General features: G+C 42.0%; 1 protein-coding gene across 1 annotated transcript; it reads right to left on the reverse strand.

Moving 5' to 3' along the window:
• Nucleotides 1-559: 559 nt before the first annotated feature.
• On the reverse strand, nt 560-19,200 carry DNAJC14 (DnaJ heat shock protein family (Hsp40) member C14). Its single transcript, XM_075265642.1, has 7 exons — nt 19,062-19,200; nt 15,139-16,630; nt 10,514-10,620; nt 7,826-7,945; nt 6,132-6,292; nt 5,828-5,930; nt 560-4,631 (listed from the first exon to the last, which is right to left on the reverse strand). The coding sequence occupies exons 2-7, from the start codon at nt 16,576-16,578 to the stop codon at nt 4,400-4,402; spliced, it is 2,163 nt and encodes a 720-aa protein (XP_075121743.1). The 5' UTR covers nt 16,579-16,630; nt 19,062-19,200; the 3' UTR covers nt 560-4,399.
• Between the last annotated feature and the right edge of the window lie 1,840 nt (nt 19,201-21,040).

Genomic DNA, 21,040 nt, shown 5'->3' on the forward strand with positions numbered 1-21,040 from the left:
GAGGTCAAACAACAAAGCCAAAAAGTTTCATTCAAAGCATAAAAGTTTTAATTTAACAAAATATTATATAAGACCATTTAACCCCTCAATCCTGAAGATCAACCCATACTGTAATTCTTTCATAAACAAACATTTTAGATGTTCCTTCATTGTTTGGTGTTATAAGTAAGCAGATTGTGAATAAGCGGTATTATAAAGGGATAGATCTATCAGTAAGAGCAGTTCATCTGATCTTTACAAGCATTTCAAGAGGTATTCGGCTTTTTTTTGTGGAATATGACTAGTGCAGCGGTGATAAATAAAATGTTTGCCTTACTTGAGCGACAATTGGGCCTTTAGCAGAAGAGTTGAGCAGAGTGAGAAAAGTTGTTAGGGTGCATTCAGACTACGTAACGCCGGGCGTGTATGAGAGCCGTACACGCCGGCATTACGGCAGACTGCCGAACACTTCCCATTCACTTCAATGGGAGCGCTCGTAACAGCGGCGTTTACGAGCGCTCCCATTGAAGTGAATGGGAAGTGTTCGGCAGTCTGCCGTAATGCCGGCGTGTACGGCTCTCATACACGCCCGGCGTTACGTAGTCTGAATGCACCCTTAGAGACCTGCTTGCTGATAGCTGCTGAAAAACTGCAGCTGTTAAAGGGGCTCTATCATTGGCAAAAGTCACCTTTAACTAATCACATCCTTGCATAGCCTTTATAAAGGCTATTCTACACCTACCTTTTGTATGTAAATCGCCTCAGTAGTGTTTGAATAAGTCAGTTTTTATTCATATGCTAATTAGGCTCCAGCGTGCACAGGAAGTTGTCAGCCAGCTCTCCTCTCTATGCTGTGCACTATGTATGAGAGCAGGGAGGAGGAGTCAGCAGCAGCCTGTGCAGTTTATACAGAAGACAGTGCACAAAGGGACTTCCGGGGTGCACGGAGAAGCTAATTAGCATATGAATAAAAACGGACCTATTCAAAATCTACTGAGGCGATTTACATACAAGAGGTAGGTGTGAAATAGGCTTTCTAAAGGCTATGCAAGGATGTACTTAGTTAAAAATGACTTTTTCCAATGATAAACCCCCTGCAAGTTGCACTACATTTAATAGAATTTCGCCAGTTTGCTGGCACAAGTACAAAGGTACACAGCCCAAAAGAGGAGCCAACGCTTTTTTTTTTTTTTTTTTTTTGAAGAAGTGTGTATCTCATCATACATGAAATGACTCTTCTGCTGGCTGCGGAGATAGGAAAATATAAATATGCTTGATAGAAGTTGAAAGGAAAGGGGAGGATGAAATATCTCATAGGCATAAGTTATACATCTATGTGGTTTCAAGGAGGAGGCTTATCAAATCTGTCCACAGAAAAGGTGAAAGTGTTTCCCATAGGTGGGTAAAACCCGAGATCTGGAATCTGATGGGTAGCTATACAAAACTGCTCCACCTCATATATGCAAAAGTTTTGATATGTCTCCCCAGTTGTACCTGCTGCAGTTTTCAGGCATGGAATATAAAGAGCAATGGCTATATCCATATTCTATTCACCTGACTTCCTGGCGGGTTACATTCCTCTAATACAAGCATTTTAATTGTTACAGTAATATAACATTATCCGGAGTTGACAATGTTTGTCAACTATACCTCAAGAACAATCACTACAGTATAGGGATGAGCCCCGGGGCTGAGCGTTATCACACTTGTACAATCAGAAAATAGAAAATATTCAGAAACAAAAACAAATCCTGTTAAATTTGATTGTCCTAAAAATTGTTCCTGCAGAAATTTGCTATACAGTGGAATCAAAATATGAATGGCTATCCCAAGCAAAAACTTAAGACAGAGCAGCCACAAACTTTATCCTTAATATTAAATACTGTTACAAAGAAGCTCGGGGACGGCTTTCTTAGGTGATCTGCCTGAGTAACGGAACAAAAGCAGATGGTCTAAGCAACAAATTAAAATAAAAATTTTTTAAAAAGTGCCTTGTTAAAAAAAAAAACCCAAACAAAACAACTTTGAGCAGATACATCATGGCAAAGCCGCACATCAAACACTTGCTTTAATATGTGTAAACTAGGGCTTTTCACATATAGGTTCTCAAAAAAACTTCAAGTTGATTTTTTTTCTCCAGCATAATCTTAAAGGGATGTTATTATAAGTTGTGCTACAAAGAATGCATGACTTATTATTCTGTTTAAAGAAGTTTTCTGATAAAAGACTTTAAAGTTGTTCTACAAGATAAAAGGATCAGATTTTTTTTCCCACTGCTGTCCATAAACAGTTTTGGTATTCAGAGTGGGTACAATGTCCAAGGGTGGAATAAGACTCCCATAGGCCTTGGGTTGTATAAAGATTATACACCAGGTTAAGTTTTCAGGGCCTTCTAAATGGGTTGCTGTTTAGCTGAATGAGCATTCATAGGACACCCAGTGTTAGGCTGGGTTTATACATCGTGCATGCAATGTGTACACAACATGCACCCGGGATTCTGCTGAAACCAGGGATGAGAGGAGTATAGCTGAAGGCAATTTTAATTGTAATGGTCACAGGGTACTTTGCTGTGAAAGAGTAGCAGATTCCAACACATGCCAGGAGTAGGCAAGTACCACCCAGACTATGATACTGCCCCCTTGCTTAAGGGAAGACTAGTTGCAGCGGTGTGCGTATTTACAGGCACATGTAAAATTCTACTGCCATCATAAGCCACTTCTAAGTGGCATACTCTTGTTAAAGTTGGGCATTGGGGTGGTCACTAAAAAAAATAAAATTTAAAATCCACTTCTGGTTATGCCTTTTTAAGAAGAGTCTTTTGTAGGCCACCTTTCGGTGTACAGAGACTTCTAGATCATTGTGAGAAAAGAAAATGCAAGGGAGCCCTCCTTAATGGAAAAAGGAAAACTTGTTCTAGTGTCACCTTTTGGAAGGTAGCTTCCAAAGGTTGGTTTCCCTCTACTGAGTCTTGTCTGTAAGACTTGGTCCATGCAAGTAATCCACGATGCTAGGAGTTTTGTCTCTCGGCATAGTACATGACAGTAAATCTGGCTCGTGCATTCAGACAGACTTACATCCAAGACTTGGTAGTGTGAAACCAACTTTAAGAAAATGGGACATCTAGGCAGGCATGTGCAGTCTCTCACCGTTCTAACTACTGGGGGCGCAGTAAGCCATGCAGCATTTAAAAAAAAACTGGATTGAAGCAGAGAATGTGATAAAACAAAATAGCCATCATTCACCTGGTAAGATCCCGGTTGCTCTGGTAGTCCCAATAGTCTGTTATCTATCCTGTAGAAATCATGTCTTGTATTACATAAATGTGACAGTGCAGCCACTCACTTTCTTTAGCGGTAATGCCTGAGGACAGTGACTGGCTGCAGCAATCGAACTATCAACATGCCAACACTGCAGGAGAGTAAAGACTGACCTGACCACTGGGACACCAAGAGCAGGTAAGTCATGGTTAATTATTGTGATAAACATTCCCTGTGTTGACCCACTCCCTATTATTTAAAAAAAACATATATTGGATAAAACCTGGCTTAACCCCAGTGAAAAAAAAAAAAAAAAACTGGGAATGGATTAGCCTTTATTCTCAAGGCCAGTACAAATACTAGGTACAGCATCCCATCAATCTGACTTTTGAGAAGTGATAAAAGTCTTTAGTCGGAAAGCCCTCTCCATCGATTTAACCCTGTTATACCTATATGGTAATAATGTGACTTCTAATGCAAAGGTTACAATAGTAACAAGCAGAAAAGAAAGGCTATCTGAAAAGAAACTGAAAACAAAACAGAGAAAATTGGCAGCATGTCTGCCCCTGTATTAACTTCCATGTGTAACATTAGGAAAAAAAAAAAAAAAAGTCCAGTCCTCTTTCAGAGTGTTTGATATCATTTACAGTAAATGCTATAACATGTGAAAAGGGTAACCAAAGCAAAACCATTGTAGCGTCCAAGGTCGTCTGTATAAACTTAGGAGAGATGGGAATTTCTGTGCATATGTGTGCCCATATGTTCTATTAGAGTCCGTCCCCCCATAGACTACATGCACAGCAATGTCTGCCTCTCTCCAGACAGATATCTACATCAGGTATCTTTGGTATGATGAACAGATAGTGTTTTGTTTTACTAAAAAGAAAAAAAAAAAAAGTCAGTGATCTGTTAAAGGGACTTGCAAGGAGAAGCTTCATTGGTCTCCACTGCAATCGGAGAACAAACAAAACGCTAGAATAAAAATTACAGAAGACATTTTCACTTGAATGGTGTTAAAAGCCCTTGACAGCTTGGTTCCTGTCAGTGTACAGCAGTCTGACCCGAAACCTCTAGACACTTAAGAGTTTGAAGAAAGTTGTGCATCTAATGCCATCGCCCCACTGCCAGATTTCACATTTAGAGATTGGATGGCTGGAGATTGCTCATCTCTGTACAGGGCGCCTCATTTTCTTCTTTCGCTTTGTCTTTGTTTCACTCTTAGATGCAGTGTCAGGTTTAGGTGGAGCAGGAGGAGACTGAGTTCCCTGTGGTGGTGGTTGCTGCGGAGGTGTGAACATGTTCCCATTGGGCATCTGACCAGGAGATCCTTGGAATATCCTGTTTAAGAGATTCTGTAAATCAGCAACAGAGGTCGGGTTGCTTTCTGATGGAGCTCTAGAAAGAAAGATAAAAAGGTCATGGAAGACATCAAAGTGCGTATGGTCGGTCATCAGGACATTAAAGTGTGTTGTTTTTAGGGCTTATTAGTTGATGACCTATACCTAAAATAGGTGATTAGTGAAAACACAGCAGAGGTTTATACTTGGGACCCCTATTCCCTCAATTATGCTTACATGTCATGTTCATTAGTCACATGGCTTGTTCATTAGTCACATGGCTTGTTCACAGCTCAGTCCTAGTCATATGTATGGACTTAGCTGCAATACCAAGTACAGCCACTGCACAAATGTATCGCACTGATGGTAAGTAGTGAAGAAGCCCCTGCCAATCTTCAATTGATCATCTATCCCATGGATAAGTAAACAAATATTAACCCCCTTAAACAGGACCTTTCACCTCCTGGGGCTCATGTGCTCTCACAGTACAGCGCAATAGACGCTGCTGTGAGGAAGAGCTTCTGACTGACTGTCAGAAACGCCCTTCTGACAGTGAAGAGCTACGGTACCGGCACCGATAGCTCTTCCCCGGGGGCACAGATCGTGAAAGCTGATAGTGTGCAGAATTCAGCACTGTCGGCTTTCTAGCGGTGTATTACACTGCATGTGCCTCAGGAGGTGAAAGGTCCTCTATACAGAAATGAGAAAGGTCATACATTTTTGAAACATGGTCTAACACTCATATGAGAGAGCTATTCCTTCCACTTCCCCCATACACATATTCGCTCACCTTAGACAAGCTTGTGCGTATTCTGAATTGAAAGAAGTACACTACCACCAACTATTGAGAGGTTTAGCCGATTTTATTAAAGGTGTATTTACAACTTGGACATTGTCTGATAGATGCAGGACCCACCTACATGGAATGTGGAGCTTCCTCCCTTTTTCTAGTGAAGCAGCTGCTGGCTGACATATCCACACTGAAAATTATTGGAGACATGGCAGCACATGTGTGCAGCTCTACTTTTATGGGATTAACATAAGCAGCAGACCAAGCGTGGCCCAATCTCCATTTATTCTCCATCTGGATGCAGCAACTTCCTCAATAGCCAGGTGGAAGGACACCGTTTTACACACAAGTACATGTCCCAGAGGTGCGATCTCCCAGGCATTATGGCATATCCTAATGTCCCAGGTGAGCAATCGCCCATTTCAACTAGTCCCCATAACACACACACAAAAAAAAATTCCCACCTTTGTCGTCCTGCGTTTGTAGGATTTCTTGAGCCAAATGAAATGTGATATGGAACCCGGTGAGTGTCTGGTGAGATTCCCACACGTTGGCATCCTGCCCACTCTAAGTAAGGAGAAAGGAGTGCTGTTAACCACTGTACTGTATTTGGAATAACAGAGTCATTGCCATTACTTCACTACAGTTGCTGCATGAGGCTTAGTCATACTTACATAGAATAGAAAAGGGAACTTCGAAACCAAACTGACTATCAGAACAATAATCTGCAATATACAAATGGCCTTACGTTTTCCTCCATTTCATTACCTGTTATATCAAACACTTTGCCCTGCATCATTGCAAAATAGGTGATCTTGAGGCCAAGCATACTTGATTCTGCCCAGAAGTCTCCCTCTTCTGCAGGGTGCATTTTTCCACATTCAGCACAATAGCGGGCATTGGCAGGATCTCGGTCCATTTCAAATCTCCTAGATGAAAAAAAAAGGAAGAAAACATGAAACCTATATCTATATTATGTATGTATGAGACATTTTCATACTGCCAGTTTACATTACTGCCAAGACCTTAAAGGTCTTCTCCATTGGAGAATCATTTTTAAACAAAGGCATGCTAACTCACCCCAGGAAATACTTGCATAGCTGAGCAAACATTTCCTATGCATGTTGAGATGGGACTAGGAATTGGAGACCCCTAGGAACATGGTAAATGCCTCAGCAGGAGCGGGGGGGATCAGTTAAAGAGGACCTTTCTTCACTTGGGGCACATGTAGTTATATACCGCTAGAAAGCCGACAGTGCGCTGAATTCAGTGCACTGTTGGCATTCATGATCTGTACCCCAGGTGAAGAGCTATTGGTGCCGGTACCGTAGCTCTTCACCGTCAGAAGAGCGTTCCTGACAGTCAGTCAGTAACGCCCATCCTCACAGCAGCGCCTATAGCACTGTACTGTGAGAGGGGGAGGAGTTCCTCACCGCTCTCACAGTACAGCGCTATAGGCACTGCTGTGAGGATGGGCGTTACTGACTGACTGTCAGGAACGCCCTTCTGACAGTGAAGAGCAACGGTACCGGCACCGACAGCTCTCCACCTGGGGCACAGATCGTGAATGCCGACAGTGCACTGAATTCAGCGCACTGTCTGCTTTCTAGCGGTATAGAAAACCACATGTGCCCCAGGTGGTGAAAGGTCCTCTTTAAGCAAGTATAGATTCATTGAGATAGATATGGAATATATATTTTATCCCCTCTGAGCCCTTTACCAGAAAATTTTTCTCATCAGAAAACAACTTTAGGCTGAGCCCCACTTAGAAAACTGCAGCTTTAAATAGAAGTAAATTTTGCTATGGAAAAAATTCTATTTTTTCCCCCCCAGTGTTTTTCATTGAGTTTTTTTCTAACTTTTTCTCAGCTTTTTTTCTTCCCCTATTAATTCTATAGGGAAAACGCTCATGATTCTGCAGTGTCAGATGCATGTTTTTGAAGAAGCAGGTTTTCCGCACCTGCTTTTTTTTTCCCATAATGTGTGGAAAGATTACTCTAAATCTCATTGACTTTGCTGGTACTGTAAAATACAGGTTTTTCAGATCACCACAGCCCTTTTAGACAGGTAATAGGCAGGGTGGGTCAGAGTTGGACCCCCACTGATATAAGGTGAGGTTCACATCTGCGTTCAGGATCCCCCCCTCCCCCCCAAACAGAAACCTTATATGCATAAAAAAGCGGTTACCTTAGGAAACCTCACGGACCCCATAGACTATAAGGTGGTCCGTCTGGTTTCCGCCTGAAAAGGGCAAAGAATGTGGAGAGAAAAGTGCTGCTTGCCGCACTTTTCTTTCCGCATTTTTCATACGGAGAGTGGAAGGGAATCCCCGAATGTAATACAAGTGCTGGTGTGAACCGAGTGTAATACAGATAGCTTGTATCATTTCAGCAGACTGTAGAGGGCCCATGTGATACTGGCCTGTGAGATTCTTGGATACCTGTTTTATGACCGCACTGTACCTGTGCTTTCCCTGACACTTGCTGCACATCATGCTGTTCATTGCCTCTTTTAGATCATCTTGCAGCTTGGTGAGAAATTCATTCATAGACTTAGCCAGCTCAGTTTCAGACATCCGCTTCCTTGAAAGACACATAGAAAACAGATTTAGAGACATAGATAACCCTTTCATTGCAAGGTATCAGCTTTCATATCAGTAGAAATCTTTCTATAATCCACTTCCATTAGAGCATAGTAAAACAGACTGCCTTCTTTAACAAAAAAAGGTACATCTGGGTACATAGGTACAATTGTATTGCACTGGTTGTTTAATAGGAAAATGGAAAAAACTCTATAGAAAGTGACACTGAACATCTTACAGCAGATTTGTTGCACATTTGCATGCAAATTTGCACAGGAAAATTTCCGCAAATTTACCTACATGTGCGTGTAGCCTAAAACATAGCCTATACTAGGCACAGCCATCACCTCATTAATAGTGAAAGACCACACGGAGACCTAATAGGTATTGTATTGATGTAAACAATGTACGGTTAATCGTGAAGCTTTTAGGATAAATCTACACAGGACTGAATGCTGCAGATTTATTTACCTGTAATGGGACTGAATAATAACTCTGTATGATGTTCTACCTTACAACATACAATAACATTTAGACTTATAAAGTTATTCCAATCCCAACAAATCAATCCCAGGATGGGAATAACTGGTCCCCTTCCTAACCCTAGGGTGGAAACAATGTAGCTAAATGCACTGTTTCCGTAGCTCTCATTCTCCTCTATGTGTTAAGTGAACAGCATAGACAAGTCCCGTCCTAGTGGTTTGGATTGGGGAGCAGCTATTCCCATCTCAGCAGTGATTTGCTGAGTTAGAAATACGCCTTTAAAAGCAGAACAGATTTTAGCCATATTGTGACTGTTTTATACAGAGCAAGAATATAGTGCCCATTCAAGTTCATGGGAGCTCTTCCGTAATTTTTGTGCCACTGATTTCATACAGATGTTATTAAAGAGGTTGTGCCATTATCGACATTTATTGCTTATTCATAGGACAGGAGCTAAAGTGTCCAAAATGGCACAACCCCTTTAGCTTTCAGATTTCTACAGTGCTTCTAGAGAATGGTGTCTCTATATGTATGGCAGCATATTATGAGCAGTGCAGCTCTATACTAGTGAGCTGTACACACTGTGCGCTCAATTTTGCGCATGAAGTCTACATTTTAAAAGGTGGCTATTAAAGGGATTCAATCATTAAAATGCTATTTTTTCTCCCTAACACATAGGACTAGCCTTAAGAAAGGCTATTCTTCTCCTACCTTTAGATGTCTTCTCACGCTGCTGTGGTAGAAATCCCAGCGCTGGCTTCAAACTTCTAAGCATGCGCAGTCGGATCTGCCGACGGGCCTTGGGCAGAGCCGACCGCATGCCCGTGGCCATTTTCTTGTGGCCGCTTACCCCAGTTTACTGTTTAAGCAGCCACAAGAAAATGGCTGTTTACACCAGTTTGCTGTGTAAGTGGCCACAGGAAAATTGCCGACTGCGCATGCCTAGAAGTTTGAAGCCAGCGCCGGAAGAAAATGCAGGGAGAGGCCATTCCAGGCGAAGATAGAGGCGGCGCTGGAGATTTCTCTCGTAGCATTAGGGACGCCTCCAGTGCTGCAAGACAACTAATTTGCATATATAAGAAAACCGTGATTTCTATCGAACGGCCATGCAGAGAAGACATCTAAAGGTAGGAGAAGAATAGCCTTTCTTAAGGCTATTCCTACGTATTAGGGAGAAAAAATTGCATTTTAATGATAGAATCCCGTTAAAGTGCCCACAAAGATTAGATAGCCGTTTGCTTAACATATGTTTGGCCAAAAGCTATTCCACCTAATTGCATCCATGCAAGTGCAACCTAGTCAATACTACACGTGCTCTAAATACAAAATGGTGGTGGCTTATATCTTCTAATGACAAAAGAACTGGGTGTTGAAACTTAAGCATTGTCTGCTCTAATATTGTGTGTCAGGGCAGAGGCATGAGGGTGGGTTAGGCTGACCTTAATGTGTATGGGCACCTTAAAGGGGTTATCAGTTTTCTACACTTGTCACTAAAGTTTGTACTTCGAGTGAGCTGCATTATGTAAAAAATACAGAGAACCGTGATTTGTGAGACCTAAAAATAGGCCATCAATGTTAGAAACCAAATAAAACCTTGAGGCCGGGGCCCCACGGATCGGAAACGCCACGATTTATCTGCAGCGTTTCAAATCGTGGAGTTTTACAGTAACTGCAAAGTGGATGGGCTTCTTGCAAATCCCATATCCACTTTGCAGTAAAAACCACAGTGTGTCGCAGCATGTCAATTATATCTACGGAAACGCCGGCGGTTTCCCCATAGATACAATTGTAACAATGTCCGCGGAGGAAACCTCAGAGAACTTTCTGTTTAAAGCGCTGTGGAAAGAAACAAGATGCATTGCCGCCGCGTTTTTTACCCCAGCGCTTTTTTGCTGCGAGTCGTCCCGTGGGCCCTTAGCCTTAAGGTAACATGACATTATTATTCCCTATGTTGATACTTTGCCTAATATTGGGCAGATGCCACTCACAAGACATTTACATCTTCATCATTTGGTGTCAAGCAGCCTTGGTCTTCCAATGGAAGGCCACTAGTATAAAGGACCTGCTAGGATCTCTGTGTACCTACAGTTCATACTCTTTCCTCTTCTCTGGGTTACTGACGGTGTCCCATGCAGCACGTAAAACCTTAAAAGCTTCTTCTGCACGGGGGTGATTATTCTTGTCTGGATGGACCTGTAAAAAGGAGAAGAAAAAAAAAAAAAAGGTTCATCAACAATTGCCTACAAGCTACTGGGGCTAAGGGTAGGGGGCCATAACTGGATAACTCGATCTGCCCCATCACACATTGATATGTTGCATTACAGCCTCAAATGTGGAGCCTTCAAGTCTTTAAAGCAAAGGAGCTCTCATTTAACTAAACCAATACTCATGACCAGATAAAATGAGTCTTATTTTTGGGAAGCGTATTAGCTTTAACTGACAAGCGAAATATACGTTAATGCTTGCCGACTTTTTTCATATTTTCCCACCTCGCTTTCCGAAATTCATAACTTTATTCATATTCTTTGTGTGACAAGTTGTACTTTCATTTAGCACCATTTTGGGGGACATATAATGCTTTGATTAGCTTTTATTTAGGTTTTTGGAGAACCAAGTGAAATAAAACAATTCTATCATAATTTTATGCATTCACTTGGAAATTAAAAATGACATGGCAACTTTGCTCATTACGATTAAGGCAATACCATATTTATATTATTTTTATTAGGTTTTACTGCTTTTGCAAATCAAACGTCACTTTTTGAAAACGATTTTCCTGGGGTCACCGTATTCTGATGCCTATAACTTTCACTGTATTGTTGACGTGCCAGGGCTCTTTATTTGTGGGGCACGTTGTGCTTTTTATTGGTACCAATGTTTGCTATGTATGAGTTTTTGATCACTTTTTAAAGTTATTTCTTGGGGAAAGAGTTGACCAAAATACTTTATTTTGCATATTGCGGTATTTTTTATTTTTTTTTATGACCTTCACCTTCTGGGATAAATAATGCATTTTTTTTTTTTGTTTACTTCATGTGATTTTTAAATGGAATGGTTGTTAATTTTTTTTTTTAAATTTTCTACTGCTTATTTATTCTTGACACTATTTTTAAAAAAAAAAAAAAAAAAAAATTCTGTCCTACAAGGGTACTTGAAACTTGTGATCTCTTATTTCCATACATAGGTTCCCTATGTGTAAAGTGCATAGGCAGTCAGGAGGCCATTCAGCCTCCTGGCTGCCATGGCAGCCCCCCGGACACTGTGATCTTATTTTGGGGATCCAAGGGATGGTGTGAAGGCGATCTTGCCACCCCCGAACTTCCAATTCTGGTGGTCAGACCCGGCTCTCAGCTTTGTAATAGCTCCTGTGCCTGCAGAATTACAACGCCGTACTATTACTGCCCTGAGAGTCAACTATAACATAATAGTATGGTACAGAGCAGGAAGGGACTATAGGAGTTGTCCGAGACCCATGAGTATTGGATATGGATGACCTAAACAAAGAGTAAGTTTAGGTTTATATATAAACCTAAATATCCTTTCGTAGTACCAAGTTTCTGTTATTCTGTGTGGACCCAACGTCAGTGGAGTGACAGGTATTTCCTCAAGTCTAACCACAGAATAGTTCATCAATAGCTCATCAAATGAAAATCTATGGTGGTCCAACATCCAGGAGCCCTGTGGATCAGCTGATTAAAGTGTCAGACCATGTGATATCACGTTTATTGGTGACATGGCCTGATCGTACATCAGTCCTGTTCAAGTGACAGCTCTGACAATTTCTGTTCTTAATGGGGTAACTGACGTAAAAGTAACTCATCAGATTCCAGGGTCGCATCTCAGAAGTTAAGTGCCCGTGAGCACAGATGTCTCTGATCACAAGTACTGCCGCCAGGGATGTAGAATAGCAAGGACTTGGCAGTACACTTGTCTGCTGCTTTCCTCACTGGGTGCCATGTTTAAAGACCCAATATCAGCCGTACTGCTATGGTGGATGTCAGGAAGGGGTTAAAACTGCAGACTCACCTCTGCTTTCTGTGTGCGGTCTATGGGAGACATAATGTTAGCTCGTGTCCGCCCATAACCTCTCAGACTAAAATTAGAGACAGAGCCTTTAGTGGGGCTCCTTGGCCAAACATAGTGCATATACTGTACAACTGATTTATGCAAAGTTTCATGAAAGGCTAAGTACACTTTAAAGATTGCTAATACTTTAGATGACTTTTGAGGATAAGGTGTCATATGTGTGTACATGAAGAGTTACCAGAGCTGGGGAGTTTTTTGTTTTTTTTCTTTTTAGGGTTATGTATATGAGCTGTAACACATATGCTTCCAGGAGCCATATCTTTAGAACAAGTGAACAGATTCCTTCCCGCTCAGCATAACCTCTGGCACTTGGATATGTTACAGCTGAGGCCTGGGACTAAGCCACCAGACTTGTAAAATCCAGGGGTCTGGGGGCAAGATCACCCCGCCTGGAACCTCCCGAAACAATATTGTGGGGTCCGAGGGGTTGCCATGACATTCAGGAGGCAGAGCAATGGCCTCCTGACTTTCTATTCACACATGCATGCAGTACATTGCACTGGGAATCAGCGATCCCAGGTCCAAGTCCCCTTGTGGGACAGGGAAAAAGTCCCCCCCACACACACAAAAAACAAACAAATTAAGAGTTAAAAAAAATAACTTTACATTAAAAAAACCCAAAACATTATGTAAACAAAACAAACATGTTATGTATCCCCATGTGCTTATAAGCCCCCAATATCCAAAAATTGTGTTATTTATCCTGTATGGTGAACTCTGTAATAAACAAAAATGTATATACCACAATTCGCAAACAGTAAAAAAGTTATATGCATCAGAATACACTGACCCCAGGAAGATCATTCATTTTCAAAAAGTGACGTTTTATTTGTAAAAGCAATAAAAAATGATAATACCAATATAAATAGGGTATTGCTGTAACCATAATGGCCTACAGGACAAAGTTGCCATGTTATTTTTAATGCAGAGTGAACGCCGTCAACAAAATGCAATAAATAATGATAGAATGGTGGATTTTTATACAAAGACCTAAAAAACATTATGTACCCCAAAACAGTGCCAAATGCGGGTACAACTTGTCACACAAAGAATAAGCCCTCACATAGCTAAGTCCACAAAAAATAAAAAAGTTAGGAATTTTGTATGGCAGGGAAGGAAAATATGAAAAAAAGTTGTTGTGCGTTAATGTGCAGACTACCCTGCGTCCATAACGGGTTAAGTTTCTATTAAAAAAAAAAAAAAAAAAGTTTTGAAAACTGAAGGGTTATTTCCAGCATAACAATAACTGGCATCACACTAGCATATACCAGAGCTGGGCGATTATGACCCAAGTCAAAAGCTACCTTGATTGCAATTAATGGATTATTTTAGGACAACTGTCTTTGTACAAGCCCCACCCCCTATTTATATTTCATTGAATTTTAGTTTCTGTCCTGGGGGGGGGCTGTTAAATCAAAAAGTCAGTTCAATTAATCGATGTGAACGTGCACACATTGGCTTTGTTATTTTGCATCCATTCCCTCCTGTCTCACTGTATACTCTGCAACCAGTAGTCATTACCGGGAGTTACACTGTCCTGGAGCAGGGGGTCACAAATATTGGACACTCACAGATCTAATATTAATGGCCTATCCTAAGGACAGGCCATCAATATTAGAAACTGCATAATCCTTTATAAGCCTAAGCTCCCTTATCCAGCAGGGAAGACCAGTGCTGTACAATAACATTATCGTCTACAGTGCTGGCCTCCATACTGGATACTAAAACAAGATACTGTGAGCGTGTGTCTTAATATTGTGAGCACTGACAGCACACGCACCAAAATTAAGAAGCTCTAGCACACTATACTTCAGGTTCCTGGCACCAGAATCCAGTCAGGGGTCTGGATATTTCAGTTATTATTCATGCCCGTTTTCTGCCATGCGTTATAATACAGCTGCCAGACTAAGGTACCTCTGCCCCAGACTGCTTGATACTTGCCTTGCACATCCATCTTTCTCAACATGTTACAGTTTGGGAGCCAAAAATATGCCACTTTTGCACCAGAGAATTTGCATGACCAGTTAAGTGATTTCCCATATCTGCTAATTCACAATTGTTTTTCTGCACTAGACAGGTAGGGGACCACAAGGGCACATTTGAAAGCTTATCTCTATCTATCTATAATCTGAATTATGGTGGGTGCACAGGAAGGCAGTCGAGGTAATTAAATGAATGGGCAGAGTATAAAGACAGTTTATCAAACCTGGGGTTATTCAGTTTGGGGCATTAAAAGCCAGCTTGGGGTGACCTGTCAATGTGCAAATATATGAGTGTATTGTACAGAGATATTTCTAATTGTCATTTCACACCTAGGCCTGTAACCATCACATAAGGGCATCTGTCGTGTCTAGAGGAAAAACAAAGTTTCATTACTGTTACAGACAGGGCTTCTTTACAGTAAGATCGGTGAGGTGCAGGTGTGAACAAAGCCTTAGTCCAACTGTCATCTTTGGAAATCGAAAAGAATTTTACTGTTACTATTGAGCACCTGACATCCATGTCATGAGTTGGTTGTTTTTTTGGCCTTGTTCTGGACCAACGGGGGAGGATTAAAGCTAGGTATGAATGGACTTGTGTTATTATCCAACTACTAAGGAATCCACAACACAGGTAAATACTCACCAATACAGCCAGCTGCCGGTAAGCCTTTTTAAGCTCTACATCACTAGCGTCCATCTCTACTCCCAACACTTGAAATGGATTTAAATCCTCCTCAGGAATATCGACCATAGAAAGCAATCGTTCTACTTCATGTCTGGGCTGGAAGCGGCCTGCAGTATTAGATGATCCTGCTGAAGACCAAGTAGACTCTTTTTGTGCAGTCAACTTATTAGGCCATAATTTCCCTGTCCATCTTCCAAGTAGACCGACTAAACGTTTACAGGTCCTGCTTTGAGTTACTAAGGCCCAGACTGAATGCAATCTTGTAGAAATCCAACATCTCCAGTTGCTGTCTTCTCCAACTCTGTCCACTGTTTTCTTAATATACTGCCAACAAAGTCGAGCACAGCGCACTGAAAGCATAAGCAGCAGGAAGAGCAGTGCACACAACATCTTCAGCACACGAAAAATCCATGATCCACAATAGCAAACAAGGACCCAAAAATCCTTAGCACAATGTTTTATCCATATTCCAAAGGCCAAAAATTGACTTTTTAAACTGCCCAAGTCATGAGCAGGTTGCCACACCCTGATATACAACATCATGCCGAATGACTCCACACATTCACCTATCAACAGTACCAAATCGATAAGAACCTGAATACAATTTTTCGATAACTGAAGCAATGGCTGCGGAACAAGGGATCTCAGCTGCTGTCTCCCATCCCCATGACTTTTCTTGCGACCCAGTTTGTGCTTGCCGCTAGAAGTAGGAGCTTGACGACCATCTTTTTTAGACTCATCCCTTGAACTGTTCCGGGTTTTTCCTCTACGACCTCTTCTTCCACCTATTCCTTTGTAGGGATCATCCTCTGCTAATCTCCCAGGAAACTCATCTTCACCTCCTTCTTTGTCCAATGACTGCTGCTGGTAGCAGGAAAAATGCTGGCAGTCCTGGCTACATTTAGGATCGGCAATATGAGAGTATGTACCGCCAACTGATCCAGTACTATCATTAATACACCCGCAACTAGAATTGACAAGTTGGGGTGATTCTTGACCACCGTCACAAGCTGCAGTTTCCTTTTGCTCTTTTGAGATTTCAGGATATTCAGTTCTAATATTGTATCCAGAGGCTTCACCAGAGAGAAATTCTTTAGTCCACATGTCTCCTGCCACTTCACAATGTGGTGGCGCTCTGTCAGAATCTCGGAAGCAGCAGTGCTTAGGCACATTAAACTGATGGTTTGTGAACACCCCTGATACCGTGTCTGCTGAGCCATCACTACTCTGTTTACCTGCATGTCTTACATTTTCACAGCCAGAAAGGCCACAGTTTTTCCCTGGTCTGGATAGGTGTGCGCCATTTCTTTCATGCAAGTTATTGCAATAAGGGTGTACTGGGGTTGCGAGCCCACGACTCTCTGTACTTATTTGCCTCTCCATCTTCTTTAGTCCCATCAATGGGGCACAATAGATGCTAGGTTACTGCGTTCATTGTTGTTCCTTTATCCTGCATGAAAAATGAGAATTAATTATTGTCATCAAGTCGTATCACTGAAATGTTATTTTTAATATCAGAATAAGGACACACTAAAACACTGCAGATGTTAAACAGAAAAAAATACACCAAATGGTAGTTTTTGTTGTGGATTTGATTCAGGATATGCTGCCGGTTTTCCAGCATATTGCACGTAGCAAAGGGTGAAAACTGGAATTGTAAAATCCACCACCATAGATAAGTTTCTTAGAAGGATTTCTCCAACAACATGTGGATAGGATTTACTAAAATCAGATCTACTCTGCGGGAACTGTAAAATTATGATTTTTCCTTTCATGCGCGTATGTGTTTTGACAACATCAAAAATAAAGCATTTCACCCGTGTGTCCCCAGCCTTAAAGGGATTTACAAAAATGTATCCAAAAGCACATTCAATCCCCCATCAGTCTCAGCTTACATTCTGTGGTGATGATGTTCTATAAACGTGTAAGTGACTGTGACTCAGACCAGCGGGAACAACAAAGTGGCAGCACTGAAGGTGTGGGATTGAAGAGAATAGGTATTGGGTTTTTTTTTTTAATCCTTCCAAATCCAATGACTAATATATATATATATATATATATATATATATATATATATTTTTTTTTATTTTTTTTTATGATTACCCACCACTCCCATATCACCATTGCCAGCAGCTCCATTTGTCTATATGTGCCAGGTGACTTCTGTAGCCAATCACAGACCTCAATGGTTGACCCCTTGCAAATGGCACGTCATGACAATCATGTGCAGTCTATTAAAAGGTTACTGCTGAGGTACAAAAGTTGGTGTCACTAGAGGTAACACAGTGGCTCAGTGGTTTGCACTGCAGCCTTGCAGTGCTGGAGTCCTGGGTTTGAATCCTGCCAGGAACAACATCTGCAAGGAGTTTGTATGTTTTCCCCGTGTTTGTGTGGATTTCCTCCGATTCTACAAACACATACTAATAGGAAAAAAAATGTACATTGTGATCCCTATATGGGGTTCACAATCTACATTAAAAAAAAAAAAGTTGGTGTCACTGGTGAGCGAGTGGACAAACTGAGCTACTGTCTTTCAAGTACTGGTCAATTTTTGACCAACATACTGCCATGAGTTACTTGTAAATATCTGCAATGACAGTACAATATAGATTCTGTAAAAACCCATTTGTGTCATAGGACTAAACTCAATTCAGAACCTCACCATAAAATGCAAAAAAAAACAGGCCATATATATGTATATTAGCAAACCCTGCAAACTTTGTCAGGTCAGATGAAAAAATTTACATGGGTTTCCCCATCTAAGAAAGTACCCCCTACCCATAAGATTGTTATCTCCAACAATAACTTGCATGTCAGTGGGTGTCTGACACTTCTCTTCTGTATTGAATGGAGTAGTGCTTGTGCAGCAAATGTAGCATTCAATTCACTGGGAGTGCTGGAGAAGTGCAGCACTTAGCTATTCCTGCAATCCCACAGAATTTAATGGCGGTGTACGCATACACGACTACCAATTCATTAAAACTGGGAACAATGGACCCCTGTTCTTGGTCAGTGTGGCCCCCAACAATGAGACATTTCCTTTATAAGAAAACTTTGCTTTTAGACCATTTTTATAATTCTGCCCTAATGTGTTCTGTATTAATCAATATACATTAATATAAACCATATCATCTAACTGCAACAGCTGCCTCAATGATGTCATCCACAGTGATGTCACTAAAACAGCCAAGCTAAAATCACACATTATTCAGGGAAGCTGCTGAAACCAAACACACATGTATGTAACCTATGATTTTACATGTCATCCACATGTGTCAAAGTCACTGCGATGACAAGACGCTACTCCAGACAGCCTGAGTTACAAAGTCAGATATATTGTATTATATTACGGTAAGGTTCTGCAGAGCACCATGTGCACAGGCACGGCTATGAGACCCATGACAGGCAAGTGCAATTTTTTTTGCAGTGCAGGACTGGTTGCGATGACAATGGATGAAAGTCTGAGAGATATTTGTAGATTAATGAAATATTTTGGAAGTGTTTAGGGCTCCAATCTAAGCGCTTGTCATGGGAATCGCTCCTCGCCCTTTGCAGTGATCAGGGCACAGACTTAGTTTGCAGAGCTTTCCCTTACTTACACCATCAGTACAGCCCCCTCCAGCCTCCATGCACCAGTATGTACTGACAGCAGACCTGATGTGCACAGGAATTAGCTGCCATGTCTCCTATGACTCACACAACTACTGCTAGCACCGGAATAGAAGGCAGGCACTCTCCTCAAAAGTCACAGGCCACCCCAGCTGCTGTGTACGGTACGGCCATAGGTCCTGCATGACAGGGGCAGGGGTCAGGCCAGTGTTTATCACATATGGTAACTGGGTGGATGGGTCACCCGGATAGTGTGCAGGTAGCGCCCTTACCAGCCGGGCGGCTCCGGAGTCAGGGCGGGGCGGCTCCCCTGCCGGTGGCACTCTGCACGGGTCACTGTTATCAGCTGGCCCGCTTCTCCGGGTCGCTCCGAGCTACTGCCAGCAGAAGACACACTCTTCCCAACATCACTTCCGGGACTGACGTGAATTAAACGTCAGCGTGACGAGTGACGTCATCACGTCTACCCGACTTTTTAGCTCCGTTAGGATGCGGAGTGGTGGGAAAGAGTAGAGCCTAACTGATGAGTGGTGTGCGCGCGGTGTGCGCGCGGTGTGCGCGCGGTGTGCGCGCGGTGTGCGCGCGGTGTGCGCGCGGTGTGCGCGCGGTGTGCGCGCGGTGTGCGCGCGTGCTGTGCTCTGAGTGCAGTCCTCTGCAGGATACAGAAGCGCATTGTAGTTTAAAGTTCTGTGGCTGCCCATGGCAACTAATCAGATTGTAGATAAAGTGGTGGCTATGGGAAACTGACCCTTCCTCTATGACTGATTTTCATCATTGGGACTTCTGCTTTTCATGAATCTTCCCATACACGGAACCGCTTCCTGCTGCAGGCATTTTTCATTTCCACCCCCTGCCTTCCAGGGCCCCAGAACTTTCTTATTTTTCTGTTGACGGAACTAAATAAGGCCGATACAAGTTGTACTTTATATTGGTATTATTTCATGTTCAATGTACTAGGGAGCTGGGAAAAGAAATCAGAATGGGGTGGAACTGGAGGAAAACTGCATTTGTGTGGCTTTCCTATGGGTTTGTTTTCACAGCGTTCATTGTGCGCACAACATGACATGTTATCTGTATTCTATGGCTCGGTACAGTGGCGGGGATGCCAAATTCAGTAAAAAACTGCATTTCAATGATTTAAAAAAAAAAATTTCTGCTATAGCATACACCATATGGGAATAACATTCTCTGAGTTTGGAGACAGTGTTTTCAGACACAGGGATAGCTATCAGTGTAGACGCTACAGCGATGCCTCGGGTCTGTGCCAGTCGCTACATTGGCTGCTTATTCATTATAGAATAAAATATAAAGTTATCACCCTCATCCACAAGGCTCTCCATAATGCCGCACCTCCATACATTTCCTCCCTCATCTCTGTCTACCGCCCAACCCATGTTCTCCGTTCACTCAATAACCTAACACTTACATCCTCTATTATCAGAACCTCCCACGCTCGTATACAAGACTTCTCCCGAGCTGCACCATTTCTCTGGAATGCCCTACCCCGGACAACCAGATTAACTCCCAATTTCTACAGTTTCAAACGCAAAGTAAAGACGCGTCTTTTCAGACAAGCCTATCACAATGTCTAACGTAAATCCTTCCATACTATAATTAGAATCCCCAAAATTTAACCCTCCTCTGTACCCGCTCCCATATTACCCCACATGATATGATGCAATTTCAGGCTAACTTTATTTGTCCAAGCTCCATCCACATGTTACAGGACACCACTAGTGACGGCTCATAAAGTTTTGTTTGTGTAATGACAGTCACCTCTATTACAAAATTGTCTGAATACTGTATAAGTAATGCCGCCCCTGCTACCTCTTGTGTCACCCCCTCTACCTCATAGATTGTAAGCTCTTGCGAGCAGGGCCCTCAGTCCCATTGTGTGAAGTGACGTTCTTTGTTACGTATCTGTCTGTATTTGAACCCTACAAATTGTAGAGCGCTGCGGAATATGTTGGCGCTATATAAATAAAATTTATTATTATTATTTATATGTTTCACTTTATTTACTTTTATGTGTGTTCTAGGGAAAAGGGGGAGGGGTGATTTTTAATTAAGCTTTGACCGAGGAGCAAAGGGCCTTAATGCCTTCCCGCTGAAGGAATTTTTCATTTTTGATTCTGCCCTCCCTTCCAAACCTCATTTCCGTTCTCAGAGACATATGAGGGCTTACTATTTGCAGAACAAATTTCTTTTCATGATGCTACCATTAATTATTCTCTACAATGTACTGGAAAGA

This window comes from Leptodactylus fuscus, chromosome 2, assembly GCF_031893055.1.
Source record: "Leptodactylus fuscus isolate aLepFus1 chromosome 2, aLepFus1.hap2, whole genome shotgun sequence".
Classification (NCBI taxonomy): domain Eukaryota; kingdom Metazoa; phylum Chordata; class Amphibia; order Anura; family Leptodactylidae; genus Leptodactylus; species Leptodactylus fuscus.

Coding starts and splice junctions, on each gene's coding strand:
- DNAJC14 (XM_075265642.1), bottom strand. CDS start 16,578: ATGGGACTAAAGAAGATGGAGAGGCAAATAAGTACAGAGAGTCGTGGG. Junction 5,931..6,131: donor CAAAGTGTTTGATATAACAG/GTAATGAAATGG, acceptor CTCCTTACTTAG/AGTGGGCAGGATGCCAACGT. Junction 4,632..5,827: donor ACAAACGCAGGACGACAAAG/GTGGGAATTTTT, acceptor CTTTCTTTCTAG/AGCTCCATCAGAAAGCAACC.